Source organism: Lepisma saccharinum, chromosome 12 (genome assembly GCF_977018435.1).
Source record: "Lepisma saccharinum chromosome 12, izLepSacc3.1, whole genome shotgun sequence".
In the NCBI taxonomy this organism is placed as follows: Eukaryota; Metazoa; Arthropoda; class Insecta; order Zygentoma; family Lepismatidae; genus Lepisma; species Lepisma saccharinum.
Window position 1 is genome coordinate 22178856 of NC_139240.1, and position 14246 is coordinate 22193101.

The 14246-nt window shown below is 38.4% G+C and overlaps 1 protein-coding gene across 1 annotated transcript; it reads right to left on the bottom strand.

Moving 5' to 3' along the window:
- Positions 1-1950: 1950 nt before the first annotated feature.
- Positions 1951-3297, bottom strand: LOC145996264 (uncharacterized). Its single transcript, XM_083132690.1, has 2 exons — positions 2529-3297; positions 1951-2351 (listed from the first exon to the last, which is right to left on the bottom strand). The coding sequence occupies exons 1-2, from the start codon at positions 2796-2798 to the stop codon at positions 1992-1994; spliced, it is 630 nt and encodes a 209-aa protein (XP_082988816.1). The 5' UTR covers positions 2799-3297; the 3' UTR covers positions 1951-1991.
- Positions 3298-14246: the final 10949 nt, after the last annotated feature.

Here is a 14246-nt window from a genome sequence, read left to right on the forward strand (position 1 = left end):
TTGGCCGTTTTGATCGTCGTTTTCTCCCGTGTTGGAAATGGAACCCCGAATTTAGAAGTCGTAATTTGGCAATTACGAGAAGGAAGCACAGCGACGACAGAACAAGGTACTGTGGATGGTTGTGGATAGTACTATTGGAAGGTCCCGTTCGGTTCTCTAGTGATTGTCGCTGATGAGCCACGCAGTCCAATTGGTCATGTTTTGAGGTATGTACTTTTGCAACCATTAACTCAGTGAACAGTGAAGTGTTTTTCTACGACAAAATGAAAGTGTCGCTCAGTAACTAATCACGAGTCGCGATATGTCCCACCGAAACGTCAGAAAAGAAAAAGAACTCGAATGAGAAGTTCATCGTCGTTTTCCACCCTTATTTGCATCGCGTCGTCGCGGTTGCTCTGATTGGTAGTGACGTGACCCTGGTCCCATTCATTTTTACTCGCCTGGCAAGCACTGACTCCAATTAAATTAAAGAAAGAAAGGGGAATGCAATTAAGTAATTTTTGTTGGCATTGGAATAAACGAGTAAGCACCTTATGCATTTGACGAAAAGAATAAGAGCATCAAAGGAATCGGGGGGTTACTTTTCCCAAGAGAAGTTGTGATGTTACAAGCCAAGAATTGATATTGTAAGTTTTAACGGTGCTTTTGTACCCGTGGTACGTTTATATACATGTGTTATTCGTTCAACTAATTTATTATATTGTTACGAGCGAATAATAACTTATGAATGTTTGTCCAATTCATCAAAGAAAGAATTGTTGTAGTTTCATGGATGTATTTGTTATTTGGATGAAAAGAAATATTAACCATACTTCGTTGCAGGGTTAATATAATAAAAACTGACCTCGCGTCGCAAACTAAATTTTGTAGTACGTCTTTGTTTGCCTTACTAAAGAACTGTACCTTACATTATAAATTGTACTAAAATGAACTTGTGGTTGTTCGAATATGGAGTCATGGCTAAATTCACGTTTTTATTTAAGGTTCAGGTGAACATATGAGAAAAAGAGAAAGGTGGGGACAAGTTTTGTCGTCCGTACGAAGAAGTCCTTTGTTTAAGGTGACTCATTGTACTAATTTAATTGGTTCTCACTTGAGACTGAGGTGGTCGTACAAAATACGCTCCATTAACCTCATAACAACAACAACATTTGTAACTGTTAGGTTGGGTATGCGTATTTCGCATCCACGGCCTCCCTGCACGTCTTCTCACGTTTATTGCTAAATAATCGAGCACCCACCTAAGTAGTTACACATGTTGTATTATGTAATCTGCTGAGACATGATCATGTGTACATACGTCACAATGTGCTCAGCTCAGGCCAATAAAAACCCTATCCACAATGGTCACAACATACAGGGGAAAGTGCCTGCTATGACAACTTCCTTCTCAGTTTGGATTCTTGGATAAGGAATAGGCATAAGAAATGGTTTGTCTGTTAAAATCAAATATAGGTATTATCTTTCAACTACTGGTGACATGTTTGAAAGCATGGTTGAGATCCCTGCTGGATATAGACATTCCTCCTGATGTGTAGACAATTGATTCTGATAATGCAGATGTCAAGATCCTAAAGCATGTGAGATGTGGACAGAGTCAAGAGATTTCTACTTAGAAATCCATTTAGAAACAATGAAGGTATGATTTCTAAATATTCAATACAGATCATTGTTTGCAATACTACCTTAATGACTTCTGTTTGGTGTGTAATCTCCTCACATGCATAATAAATTTATGTCTGTAGACAAAATATTTGATTCAAATTAATCAATTAATAGATTTCTGTTTTATGTGTGTCCCCATATGTACTCTGAAGTTATCTTTACAAGGAATATCTTGTCACATATTCAGTTTCTCTTGAAACATCCTCATATATCTGTTCAAGTTATCTTTCCAGACAAAACAACTCTTACAAATTGAACAATTAAAAGGCTTCTCTTTTGAGTGAACATTCATATGTACACTAAGATCTCTTTTACAGGCAAAATAGTTATTGCAAGTTGAACAATTGGAAAGGCTTCTCTTTAGTGTGAACCTTCACATGCATCTTAAGATTATCTTTACGGGCAAAATCTTTGTTGCAAAATGAACAATTGAAAGGCTTCTCTTTTGTGTGAACATTCATATGTACCCTAAGATCTCCCTTACGGGCAAAATATTTATTGCAAATCAAACAATTGAAAGGCTTCTCTTTATTGTGAACTCTCACATGCATATTAAGATGATCTTTACGGGCAAAATCCTTGCTACAAATTGAACAACTAAAAGGCTTTTCTCCAGTGTGAACCCTCACGTGCTGATTAAGATGAACTTTACAGGCAAAATCTTTGTTGCAAAATGAACAATTGAAAGGCTTCTCCTTTAAGTGAACATTCATATGTACACTGAGATCTCCTTTACGTGCAAAATCTTTGTTGCAAATTGAACAAGTGAAAGGCTTCTCTTTAGTGTGAACCCTCACATGCTCATTAAGATCTCATTTACGGGCAAAATATTTATTGCAAATTTTACAATTAAAAGGCTTCTCTCCAGTGTGAACCCTTACATGCTCATTAAGATGATATTTACGTGCAAAATCTTTGTTGCAAAATGAACAATTGAAAGGCTTCTCTTTTGTGTGAACATTCATATGTACCCTAAGATCTCCCTTACGGGCAAAATATTTATTGCAAATCAAACAATTGAAAGGCTTCTCTTTATTGTGAACCGTCCCATGCACATTAAGATGAACTTTTTGGGCAAAATCTTTGTTGCAAATTGAACAACTGAAAGGTTTCTCCCCAGTGTGACCCTTCATATGTTATTCAAGATCTCCTTTATGGGCAAAATATTTATTGCAAATTGAACAATTGAAAGGCTTCTCTTTTGAGTGAACATTGATATGTACACTGAGATATCTCTTACAGGCAAAATATTTATTGCAAATCGAACAATTAAAAGGCTTCTCTACAGTGTGACCCCTCAAATGCTCTTTAAGACGAAATTTACGTGCAAAATCTTTCTTGCAAATTAAACAACTAAAAGGTTTCTCTCTTGTATGAACACTCATAAATGTATTATGCTCAGCTTCATGGACAAAAGTTTTCTTGGAAACTGAACAATTAAAAAGCATCTGTGGTTCATGTGTTATCAAATCTTTGTCAGAGAAAGTGTTGTTGGAGATGGGACCTATACATTGCTTTCTCCTGTTATTAGCTCTGGAACCATCAACATATCTCTTGCTTGGAAGGGTTTTTGGTGGAGGTTCAGACTCATTTTTCTCTTCTCTACTGATACATTCTGTAATGTCTCTTGGCTGCTCTTGTTCTCTTAACTTTCCTGCAGACACTGGCAAATGTGGAACTGACTTTGGGACATCTTGTATCTGTTCCTCCACATAGTTCTTGATCAGGTAGCTGAAAGAAATATGATACAAATGTAGTTTCACTTATTAAGCAAATAATGAGAATGACTGACATGTGCAAATCAATGAAAAGAAAAAGGGGAGTAAAATAGACTGTTGTTGGTGACGTACTCATGAAAGGGTAAATACAGGTATATTATTATGTAGATCTTTCAGCAAAAAATGCAGGGTCGACCAGAACTCGAACCCATGTCTCTGGCATTCCATGCCATTGCTCTACCACTGAGCTGCCGAGCCAGCCTGGCCTTGCTCAATTTTGATCTCAGTGGTCAGGATCAACCTCTGGTCTTACAGTCTTAAGTCTCTTGCAGGTAGGGAACCTGTCTGGGGGTTGAACATTTGTAAGTAATTCAACCACAGTAGTCGGAATTGGGGGATGCCTCAAATAATTCAGAAGATAATTTAGGTGTTGCATTCGCCTTACATATTCAGCTACACACTATGTCTGCTCCATAAAAATTTATTAGGTACAAATACGTGTTACCGTTCACCCTTCTTTCTTTACAAAACTTTCAAGATTGTAATTCCTTGTACAGGGACATCGGAACCGGGAGAGCAGGGGTGCGACTTGCCCACCACTAATCATCAAGGGGGGACAATATAGTATTTCTGCCCCCTGTCTCCAACTTACCTCTGGTTTTGAAAAAAAAAAAATGTTTGTGCTGGTTGGATCCACATAGCCTCAAGTGTTAAACAAAGATTGGCGTGCAGATTAGAATTGCAGCCACGTCTCCAAAAATCAAGTGTAATTTGGAATAATACCCTTAGGAATTAGCTGCTTCCGTTTCTAGGTTTCCATTGAATCTACCGGTTTTGTACGAACAGGCGAGGTCGGTGTGAAACAATAAACCCAGTGTACCTCGGTGGGAAACGAGTTAGAGATGGGGGGGGGGGGGACAGAGGACAGCTTCATATTAAATCTCTTCTTTTCCATCTACAACTACATGGCAAGAGCTCCAAACAAGGTAGGCACATGAAGCTTGAGCCTTTTAAAAAATGCAAGGTGGAAAATATTCGAGACGACCTTTTAACAATAACGATAAGATGAGATTAGATCTTAGAGATGAGACCTAGTACAAGATAAACATTTACAATTGGAGACAAGACCAAGAACGAGGTAAACCTCTCCTTCCAGACAAGACGAGAGACTGACAAGTATCGTCTCGATCATATGGGTGTTGTTCCCTCAGTGGCGGAATAACAACTTTACGGCGCCCCCTTTCCAACATAACAGGAAAAAAAATATTTCTTCTGTCCTCAGTTTTCTCTGCCATTTGCCCAAAGTTCTTTCCAGTGTTTCAGTCTTTGCCCCCCCCCCCCTCCTCACAAAATTCAGCCCCTTAGCTGCAGACCTACCATGTGTGTCATAAAATGTCACAGTATTTGCCATTTTTCAATCTAGCTGTGCAAATTATTTATCAATATCAGAGAAATGAGAATGAGATCCATGCAAACGCACACATACACAAGATCCTCAGGTGAAAGTTGACGCCCCACAGCCTGCCACAATCTGCTCTTGCAGCAATTTGGTAATAAATTCTCTCGAAATTACTTATCTTTCAGTGTCCGGGCCACAGTTGTAGTCAAGCCAGGGTTCCCTGGACCAACGCTCTTCCGAAAATTTTGTAAGTTATCTGGAAATTGTGAACGGTACATTGAGGATATTTTTAATGCATCCTTGTATGTGTTTTAAAAGGTTATAACATTTCATTTCATTCCCCGTGCGTATAGCACATGCCATGTAGGCACATTTAGGGGATTTCTGCCATTTTGAAGGTGATATGAACAGCACCACATTCCGGTCAGCTTTAACCCCCCCTCGCCCTGCAGGTAGCCATTAATTTGAGGTTGCGCAAGCCCCAGAGCTGCTTTATGCGAAAACAAGGCCGGAAAAATTCCCACCCTAGGAATCAAATTCCGGTCTCCTGCGTGGCAGTCAGAATAGACCACCGCGGCTCCGTGAAGTTGGCACTTCATTCCAACTGTGCAAATTATTTTTCAAAATATGAGAAAGATAAAATTAGGCTCTCGGCCGAAGATGCTCACGACGCCTCCTCAACTAGCTTCAAAGGGAAGGGGTTAGTCTATTTTGAAACATACAGTAATGACAAAGTGAATATTCCAACTTTTTTTCTTTCTTTTTTTTTAATCGTGTTCAGTTTCTTGACTTAAAACAACATTCAAAGCTGAAGCAAGAGACGACGTAGGTCAGGAAGCTGAATTCACTTTGCCAACACAGTAGCCAGTGAGTCATTCAGGAACAGAGCGGTATCGGATCAAGATTCATTTGCAAATATCCTGACCGCTACTTCGGTCTTTGTGGAAATAATCCCTCGTTAGGAACCCCACAGTCAAGAAGGTCATTGGCCATGCGAGAAAGAGTACCCGCCTCAGACATAACATAAAATATTCTTGGAAATTCCAGTGCGTTCCTCCCTTTCTTTTGATTTTTTTTTAAAATTTGAACTAAAAATTTTTGGGTGCGTCAGCACTGAGACTATTTTGCACCCGTCACTCTATATGGGGTCCAGCCCCTTATCATAACAAAAATAAAAGCGTGTCTGAAAACTAAAATTTCCTTGGTTAAAAGCTGAGGCTCAAAAGGGCAATCAGCACAAACAAGGACAACACAGAATTATACTGGCCATAGGGCCAGTCGCCAGAGCCTCGTTAATCTGTAGTCCAGGGTGTACTACGTAGTAGTCCCTTCTCTTTTGGTCAGGTGGTACACTTATTGACCAGAGAACAGCTGCATTTTCAATGGCCGAAAGTACAGGAGAAGTCATGTCAGAAGATCACTGTATTGAAGTCAGTCGCTTGATATAGAAGCAATAGACTGGTAACTTGTACTTCTCTCCTTGCATTTTATTGACTAATTTGTTTTCTGTGTTAAAGGACAAATAAGGACGAGATGAAGTACCTTCTCAATATATCATCCCTTCTTCACGCTCTCGGTTTTTAGTGCTGCAAACTTTGAAGTGTATATTTTGTTGTTTATATTCCAACCTATAGTAATGAGAAATAGAAAATTCGGATATAAAAAAATCTTGGCATTCAGCTTTTTTTATTTATTTATTTATTTATTCATAAGACAACATATCAAGCACTTGTAATGTGGGAAGGGAAGAGCGGATGAACTTTTTTTTTTAGTTCTTGCCTGATAGGTTCATTTAAGGCGAGGAGGGACAATTGCGCACCAGTTGTGCATTTATTTCAATATCGTCGGATTAGGCACTGCCATTTAAGAAAGGGACTAGTATGGAAAAGAGTATGAATTTCTCTCCATGTTGCAAGTGGAAACTGTTTTTCAAGTTGATTAGTAAGCTAGACACGATGTTTGAAAAATAGGATTAATAAGTATTTACAGAATCCCCATGTATTCCATATGGGAAATCAACTTCAACTTCAAGTTACGGCTAATCAAATGGGAGTTCCTACTACTATGACATAGTTCAACGTGTCCTTTTTCCATCCATGTACTTTTCTACGTCATTGGATGTTTGATATTTCCGAGAGAACGTATAATATAATGGTCCCATAAGCCTAGTGTATTTCTCCTTGCCTCCTACGGCCATCCTTGCAGTGTTGCCAAACCTGATGTGCATGAAAGAGCCAAATATCACCATTAATAGAGCTAAAGATGACTTTCAAGGAGATAGATTAACGAAGGCCGCATAAAGAGCCTCCTAGGGTAATTCTATGTGTCAGAGGGATGGGGCATTGCTATTGCCGTTAGATTTAAAGCGATGTCAATTTATTCTTAATTTTCACCACCTAGATTTGGCGGCATCACCAATCTCAATAATCTACTGATGCTCATATGAAATCGAAAATAAAGAATTCCCGGATAACAACAATGTCATCTTCACCTTAGCCACGGCGCTATATAAAAGTAGCTGAGGAGGTAAGAGGGGGGTGGGTGACACAGCCAATATAACAATATCAAGTTATGCGCAAAATGTACACTCATGGCAAAGTTGGTGTTTGTGGGCCGGAGCCAGTGGCGGCATAACAGTGGGGCAGGGGCGGGTGCCACAGTTCACAGCCAAACAAGTGCACGAAGGAGCCAGATCTGGCTCCAAAAGAGCGAAGTTGGCAACAGTGATTGGCAGGTGCCCCAGTGAGAAAGACCCAGGGGAAATTGTCCCTCCTCGCCTTAAGCTTTACTGTTAGTTTTGAATGTCATGTCTAATGTGGCTGACTGATTGCTTAGTTTTAGAAGTATCATCATGCATTCTTATATTCACGGGTCATTTAATTTTACTTCCAGAGGATGATTTTGTTTTAGATGTCGACAAGGCAAGATCTCCTTCTTTAACATCTCAGTTAATGGGGGGGGGGGGGGGTAATCACTCCCTCCGCCTATATATGATTCTCATGAAAAAGTTAGGTGAAAACACCTTCTGGTGCAATTTATTTTTTCACACTAAGCAATGTGTTTGATAGCTAAAATATTATTATTTTATATTATTTTGTGGATAAATTGGAGAAGTGATGTAAATATATGACCTATGAAAGCGAAATGTGACTGGGAATAATGCATACTACAGAGGAGGTTCTAGCAGAGATAGTTGAAAATATACAGTTTGATAGTGATTAATTTCATACTTTTAGATTGTTATCACGGCACCTTCACGAAGACAACGGATTTTTGAGTGCATATATAAATGACATCAATTTACGCGTATAGTACTAACATCTTTATATGCTCAGCATTTCCATGTGTGAAGAAACACCACAGTGTCACTCGAGTGACAGAACCTGTAACCAGTGGCGGATTAAGCTTCCTCGCCGCCCCTAGGCACAAACTTAATGTGCGCCCTTCTCAAAAGAAAAGTAGTAACTTATTTGCACTGACCCAGTACATAAGTTCCGTCTGAATATGTGATTGAAAATGGTTCTCCAAGGTCCCAACAGATTTCTGCCTTATTAAGAGTGCCAACTCGCAGTTTTTGTGTTCTTCAGAATTTTCGTGTGATGCTAGAATATTTGAAATGTTTTTCCAGTCTGAAATGCCGTGAGTTGCGATGTTTGTCTTGCCCTTGAACAACCTGCATGATGCACAATAAACGGCACCAGTGCTGCATGAATATACCAAATAATTCCGCAAAATTTATTCGCCATTTACAAGTTTACGAAGAAAACACTATTATTTAAAAATCTTGTCTTACCTGCTATGAGTCTTTGCGATTTAGAAAAATCGTTTTCAGCATTCTGATTAATTCCACGTCTTAGAAGAATGACAATTGTAGACTCATTCAGACACCACTCGGCAGGATCTTCACTAACGAAATTTGCACTCTCACTGTCACAATCAGGAACTCCTACGAACTGAGGGGGGTGCACTTTCTTCCTCCATTAAACCCACAATATTTTCGACATTTTGCGTTTCACAGAGTTCACTCGATATAGCCTCTTCCACTTCAATTTTTGAACTGCTTTCAGAAATCACTTGTTCCTTTCGCCTAAAAAACGTGTCCACTATACCAAGCTTTTTCTATAAGGTTGCTTCTCTTTCACGCTTTTCGTTTGCAAGTTTACGATAAGCCGCCCCACTTAACTTTGTTCGATTCATGCTGCCTGCTGCATAAAAAATTTAAAAAACACCAAATCGCAAACGCACTAGCAACAAACTGAATGCACCAGCCAGAAAATACAGTAAGACAAAAACTAGTTGCGGTCCACGTGAAAGCTGCACTCAGTCACTCACTCACTCACTCATTTTTTTTTTTTTAAAGACTGGCATTGTTACAGATGCGAGTTTCAAACAGTCTTCTTTCCTGCCTGGCCATTAACAAAAGCTTAGTGGAAGATCGAGGGGTATGTATTTACAAAAACAAACCAACAAAGGCTGGGCGGCTTGCATTGTCATTGTAAGCCATAAAAGCCACAGCACGGGTTAAAACAAATTGATTGGCGCCTGAAGGAGGCAGAGCAGACGAAATATTTCTTGATAACATATAAATCCTATACATCAAGGTTTCTTTCGTATGAACCGAAAGTGTTGCAAACCATTGATTTGAAACATTGGTTTTATAGGTCTAAATTGTCACTGTGTACGTAAGACACTTGTTATTACTCTTGATATCCTGGAAAAAAGATTTGCCGCCCCCAGGAGTTGCCGCCCCTAGGCACGTGCCTAGTGGGCCTATTTGGTAATCCGCCACTGCCTGTAACTGTTCGTTACGAAAATCTACCCCATTGATGCAGCTTCGTTGAGACCCTGTGTATAATGTTGACTTTGAATCAAATTTTTGTCACTTTATTTATTTTGTCTAACACGCAATAATTTTCCTATGTTTTATGTTTTTCAGTTTTCTTTAATAGGAAAGAAAATTTCATCGGAACTCCTGATGTTATCTAAAATTATGGCAGATGAGGTCTTCACACACTTTGTGATAAAAAAAATTGATTTAGTTTATTTTACTTCACTTTTCTGCCACTTTTGGCTAATCACAAAGATGAGAATGAGTGAGGACACGATGAAATTGATGAAAGGACATTATTCACAAATAACACCTATAGGCATGGCCATAGGCAGGAAACTGTTTTGGGGGGGGGGGTCACTCATAATTGTTCCCATGGGCGTCGCACAAGACATTTGAATAATACAAACAGTAACAATTATTAAATAATAATAATAATTAAAATTTCATAATAATTAATTTATTTCAAACGTATTATTATTATTATTATTATTATTATTGCTGTCCTTGAGGAGACTTTTCTACTATATCCATCAGAAGTGTGAACGTGCAGCACAAATGTTTTTATTATTATTATTATTATTATTATTACGTTTCATGCAGTGCATACTGAAATGCACAGTTATTATATTTTGTTATTAAATGTTATACACCTTCAAGAAAGAGCTTTCAAAGTAAGGGAGAAATTTTAGTCATAACGTTTATATTCTTTGACCATTCACATATAACTTAATTTTTAAAATTTTGAAAACTGTGGAACCAGTTATTCTTTGGATTAAATGGTAAAACATACCCTGGTGCCTGTATTGTCACCTCAATATTTCGATCTAATGCCATTTTCCTTTGGTTATTCTTTTCAAAATACTAACTAACTGGTCTTTATTTCTGTTATTAACAATACAACTAACAAACGTTCTCCTATTTTGTAATTTGTAATAAACGCTGGCAATTTGGGGGGAGGGGGTTTATGGATCAGTCCGATCCCACTTTCCGACTCTCATATTGTTCCTATACTTAGCAAACAGCATTAAATATCCACTATGCACTATACAAGTATGTGTTTTATGGGACCGCATATAGCACAGGCATATAGGTTAAATATACTATATATCGACCTCTGGGTGAAGAATAGTGAATGTAACGTGCTACAAAGCTGGATATCCTAGGTTTGAACTCTTATTAAGGGTGATTTAAACCCTTATTGAACAGGGAATTTAAACATTGGAACACTAAAAACGTAACGTTTCCACCCTCTAACAGGGCGTTCTTCAGACAAAGATTCACAATTAATTGAAAGAGATCAATAATTTGTGAATCTTTGGCTGAAGAAGAACCTGTTAGAGGGTTGAAACATTACGTTTTTAGTGTATTTTCTTATACAATAAATTTGCCTTGGCCAGCATTTGAATTTTTTATTAACATGGAAACAAGGCTTAACAGTGCTACCATTAGGAATTTTGGGACAATCCCAAGGAAATTTTCAGTCTGATCCAGGAACAGCACTGGAAATAGGACAGCATAAGTGAAAATGAAGGAGTCCCAGGTGAGCTGCTAGAATTAAACTCGTTTCGCTAAAATTTCAGAATTCAAAATGTTTGAAAATTCTAGCTCGATTATTTCAGCATTGTCTCCCTGTTGTATTTTTGTGAAACTGCGTATACATTTTCCAAAATGTGTTACAAATTTTGGTCTCTGAACTTCCATTAATCCAACATGCCAGAAGTTTCGGGGGGGGGGGGGAGGGGGGTTGAACCCTAAAACCCCCTCTAAATATGGCCATGTGCTCAGGCCAGGATTCGAACCCGGGACACCAGACTTCGTAGCATGCTGCAATAACCACTATGCCACGGAGGTCGGCATGACAAAAAGAAGTAGGATGTCTTAGGGGCGGATGCAATTTCTTTCCCTACAGCCTACCCCTTGCTACGAAAATGTATGATCAACATGGACACTTTCTTGTCACAGTTATAGTACCTGCGAAGGAGAGATTTATTTTTCCTCCCCTCATCTCTCCCTTTAGTTAAAGTTAAGAATAAACGCCATTAAAAAAATCAACAGAGCATTGAATAGTGGGTTAATTTATTTATCGTGGTTTGTCAGAATGCATACCTAATAAGTAGTTATATAAAAATAAATGACAATATAATATGTATTAATTATACACACACACACACACACACACACACACACACACAGATTTGTCTACCCTACCATGCGAGGACATGAGCAGATCACATACAATACGAGGACATGGCTCAACTGCAATTAGTAGCGCTCAAGAAAGACGGTTTATTGAGATGAAACACCACGCGCGTCGGCATACTAAATGGCTAAATAATAACGAAGATATGACAACTTTTCTCCTTACAGGCATGTAACAGACATTACGAGGATGGTCCTCTAACTGTTGGTCATCTGTATAACCATATGTACACCTGTGTTTTGTGTGCACAGGTCCTCGCATCGCACATAATTCTATCAACGATGCGAGGACATTGATGTCCTCGAACTGTAGATTCTGCAACAAACGAAGTGAGGACCTGAGTGTATGTATGTTGCCACAGCTGGTGCACCACAGGGGGCAGGGAGAGGGTCGGATAAGGAGGGATGTGGCTATCGCGAAGGGAACTGTTCTAAATGAAAGCCATATGTTTCCTTCTTTGAAGTAAACCGTGTTGCGGTTAGCAAACTTACAACTTAAAAAGACTCCTGAGGGTCTGGGTTCCATTTTAGAAACAATGCCAGAAATGGAATTTCTGATCCAAGAAAAAAAGTTGTCCAGGTAGTTTCACTGAACCTTCTCAGAATGTATAACGTGATACTGTTTCTAATTATAGTCTAATTTAATATAATTCATCTTATGTAATAAATTGTATCTCTCTTTTAATCGTACTTGCAAGCAGCCACCTTTCTCTAGGGATGGCAAAAAAAATCCGCATTCGGAGAATTTGAAATCCGGATTCGGAAAATATAATATCCGGATTTCGGAGAGAATCCTGATTTCAGAGCGAGAAGAATACCGGAAGCAAGACAGGTTCTGGAATGATAACGGATTACAGAGAGAAAGCAAATTTTGGAGGGAAACTGATTTCGACCCATATTTTCAATAATTATCTCATGAATTTAACAATATACTCTAATCTACCAACCCAATATCAGACTGTCTTCCACGTAGTACACCATGGACTGCATTTAGCAGACTAACAAGACTATGGCGTCTGGACTCACAGCCAGTACAATCCTACGTGGAGCTTTTTTGTGGTTATGTGATTTGCCCATGTGTGTTTGTGATTGTCCTTTCGTCTGCTTCATCTTATCACAATTCATACTCAATGGAGCAATTGAAGGGCATCAGGGAAGGGACACATAAATGAGAGAAGTAGGGAGGCCATATCAAGATTCACACAGGAAAGATAGATTGATTGAGTTGGTGTTTTAAGTCCACTTTATGCACAGTAGGGCCAATTGGGACTGGACCTACAGTTTAAAGTGTGATCCGACAGGAGAGATAGGAATGATAGCCAAGAGGCTTTACAACAGGTGACGGACGACATTGATTACTTTGGCAATCTATCAAAATATCGCCCTTGTGCAACTGCTACGACAGATAAGGAGTCATCAAGCAATGTGGGCATGTTTGGCGGAAAGAAAGAACTGTTGTACAATACTACTGCACATTGCTTTTCAGTTAGCCAACTATTCCTCTTTCTCAGTTTGGAATTAGCTGCAAACATAGTCAGTAGACTTAGTTACGTACTATTTAAACATTTAAAATAAGCGTGAACCAGGATGGATCGAATTCGAAATCTGTATTCCATTCAAAATCCGGATTCCCTCCGAAATCCGGATTCTCCGTTTTTACTATACGGATACCGGATATATTTTTTTAACAAAAAAAAACGGATTTGGCCATCTGTACTTTCTACATATGTATGACTTTTCCAAAAATATTACATGGAAACTTTCTTAGAAATATTAGCGAAACTAGAAATCTTCCTTTCTACTTGTATTCCATTCATTTGCACTGTATGGATATTTTATTTCGTACTGACGTGTATGAGACTTTACGATCATCAGAAAATACATTGTAGTGCATGCCAGAAGGAAAATATATTTATTTCTAATTTATTTTTCTTATTAAACGTCGCCATTCTACCTTTTTCTTTAATCACGACGATGATGATGAATGATGAAATTGTTATTTGAAAGGGTTTATCAAATTACCGAAATCGGATAAAGTTAAAGATAAAACAACATAAATTTCATGAATAAAATTGTCCTTCATTGACATCTGACAAAATACAATTATGCCAGATATTAGCTCATCAGGTGTTTCGAGTGGATTGATTGATTGATTGTTTGCTTTATTTTACTTCGCCTTTAGTACCACTTTTGCCTAATTTTCAAAGATGAGGATGAGTGATGATATGATGAAATTGATGAATGGACACTGCAACTGTCCCCGGTGTGGAGCAGTTTGTTGCAATATTTTAAATAAAAATAACTTTTCAAATGTTACTTAACAAAATTAGTGTATTAAGCAATTTCTACCGTCACTATAGTTACGAATAATAAACAAAATAACATCAAAATTGAAAAGAGTAGCACAACAGAATTTTCTTCATTCTTTTCAGAT

Coding starts and splice junctions, on each gene's coding strand:
- LOC145996264 (XM_083132690.1), bottom strand. CDS start 2,798: ATGAAGGGTCACACTGGGGAGAAACCTTTCAGTTGTTCAATTTGCAAC. Junction 2,352..2,528: donor ATGTAAGGGTTCACACTGGA/GAGAAGCCTTTT, acceptor AAGGAGAAGCCT/TTCAATTGTTCATTTTGCAA.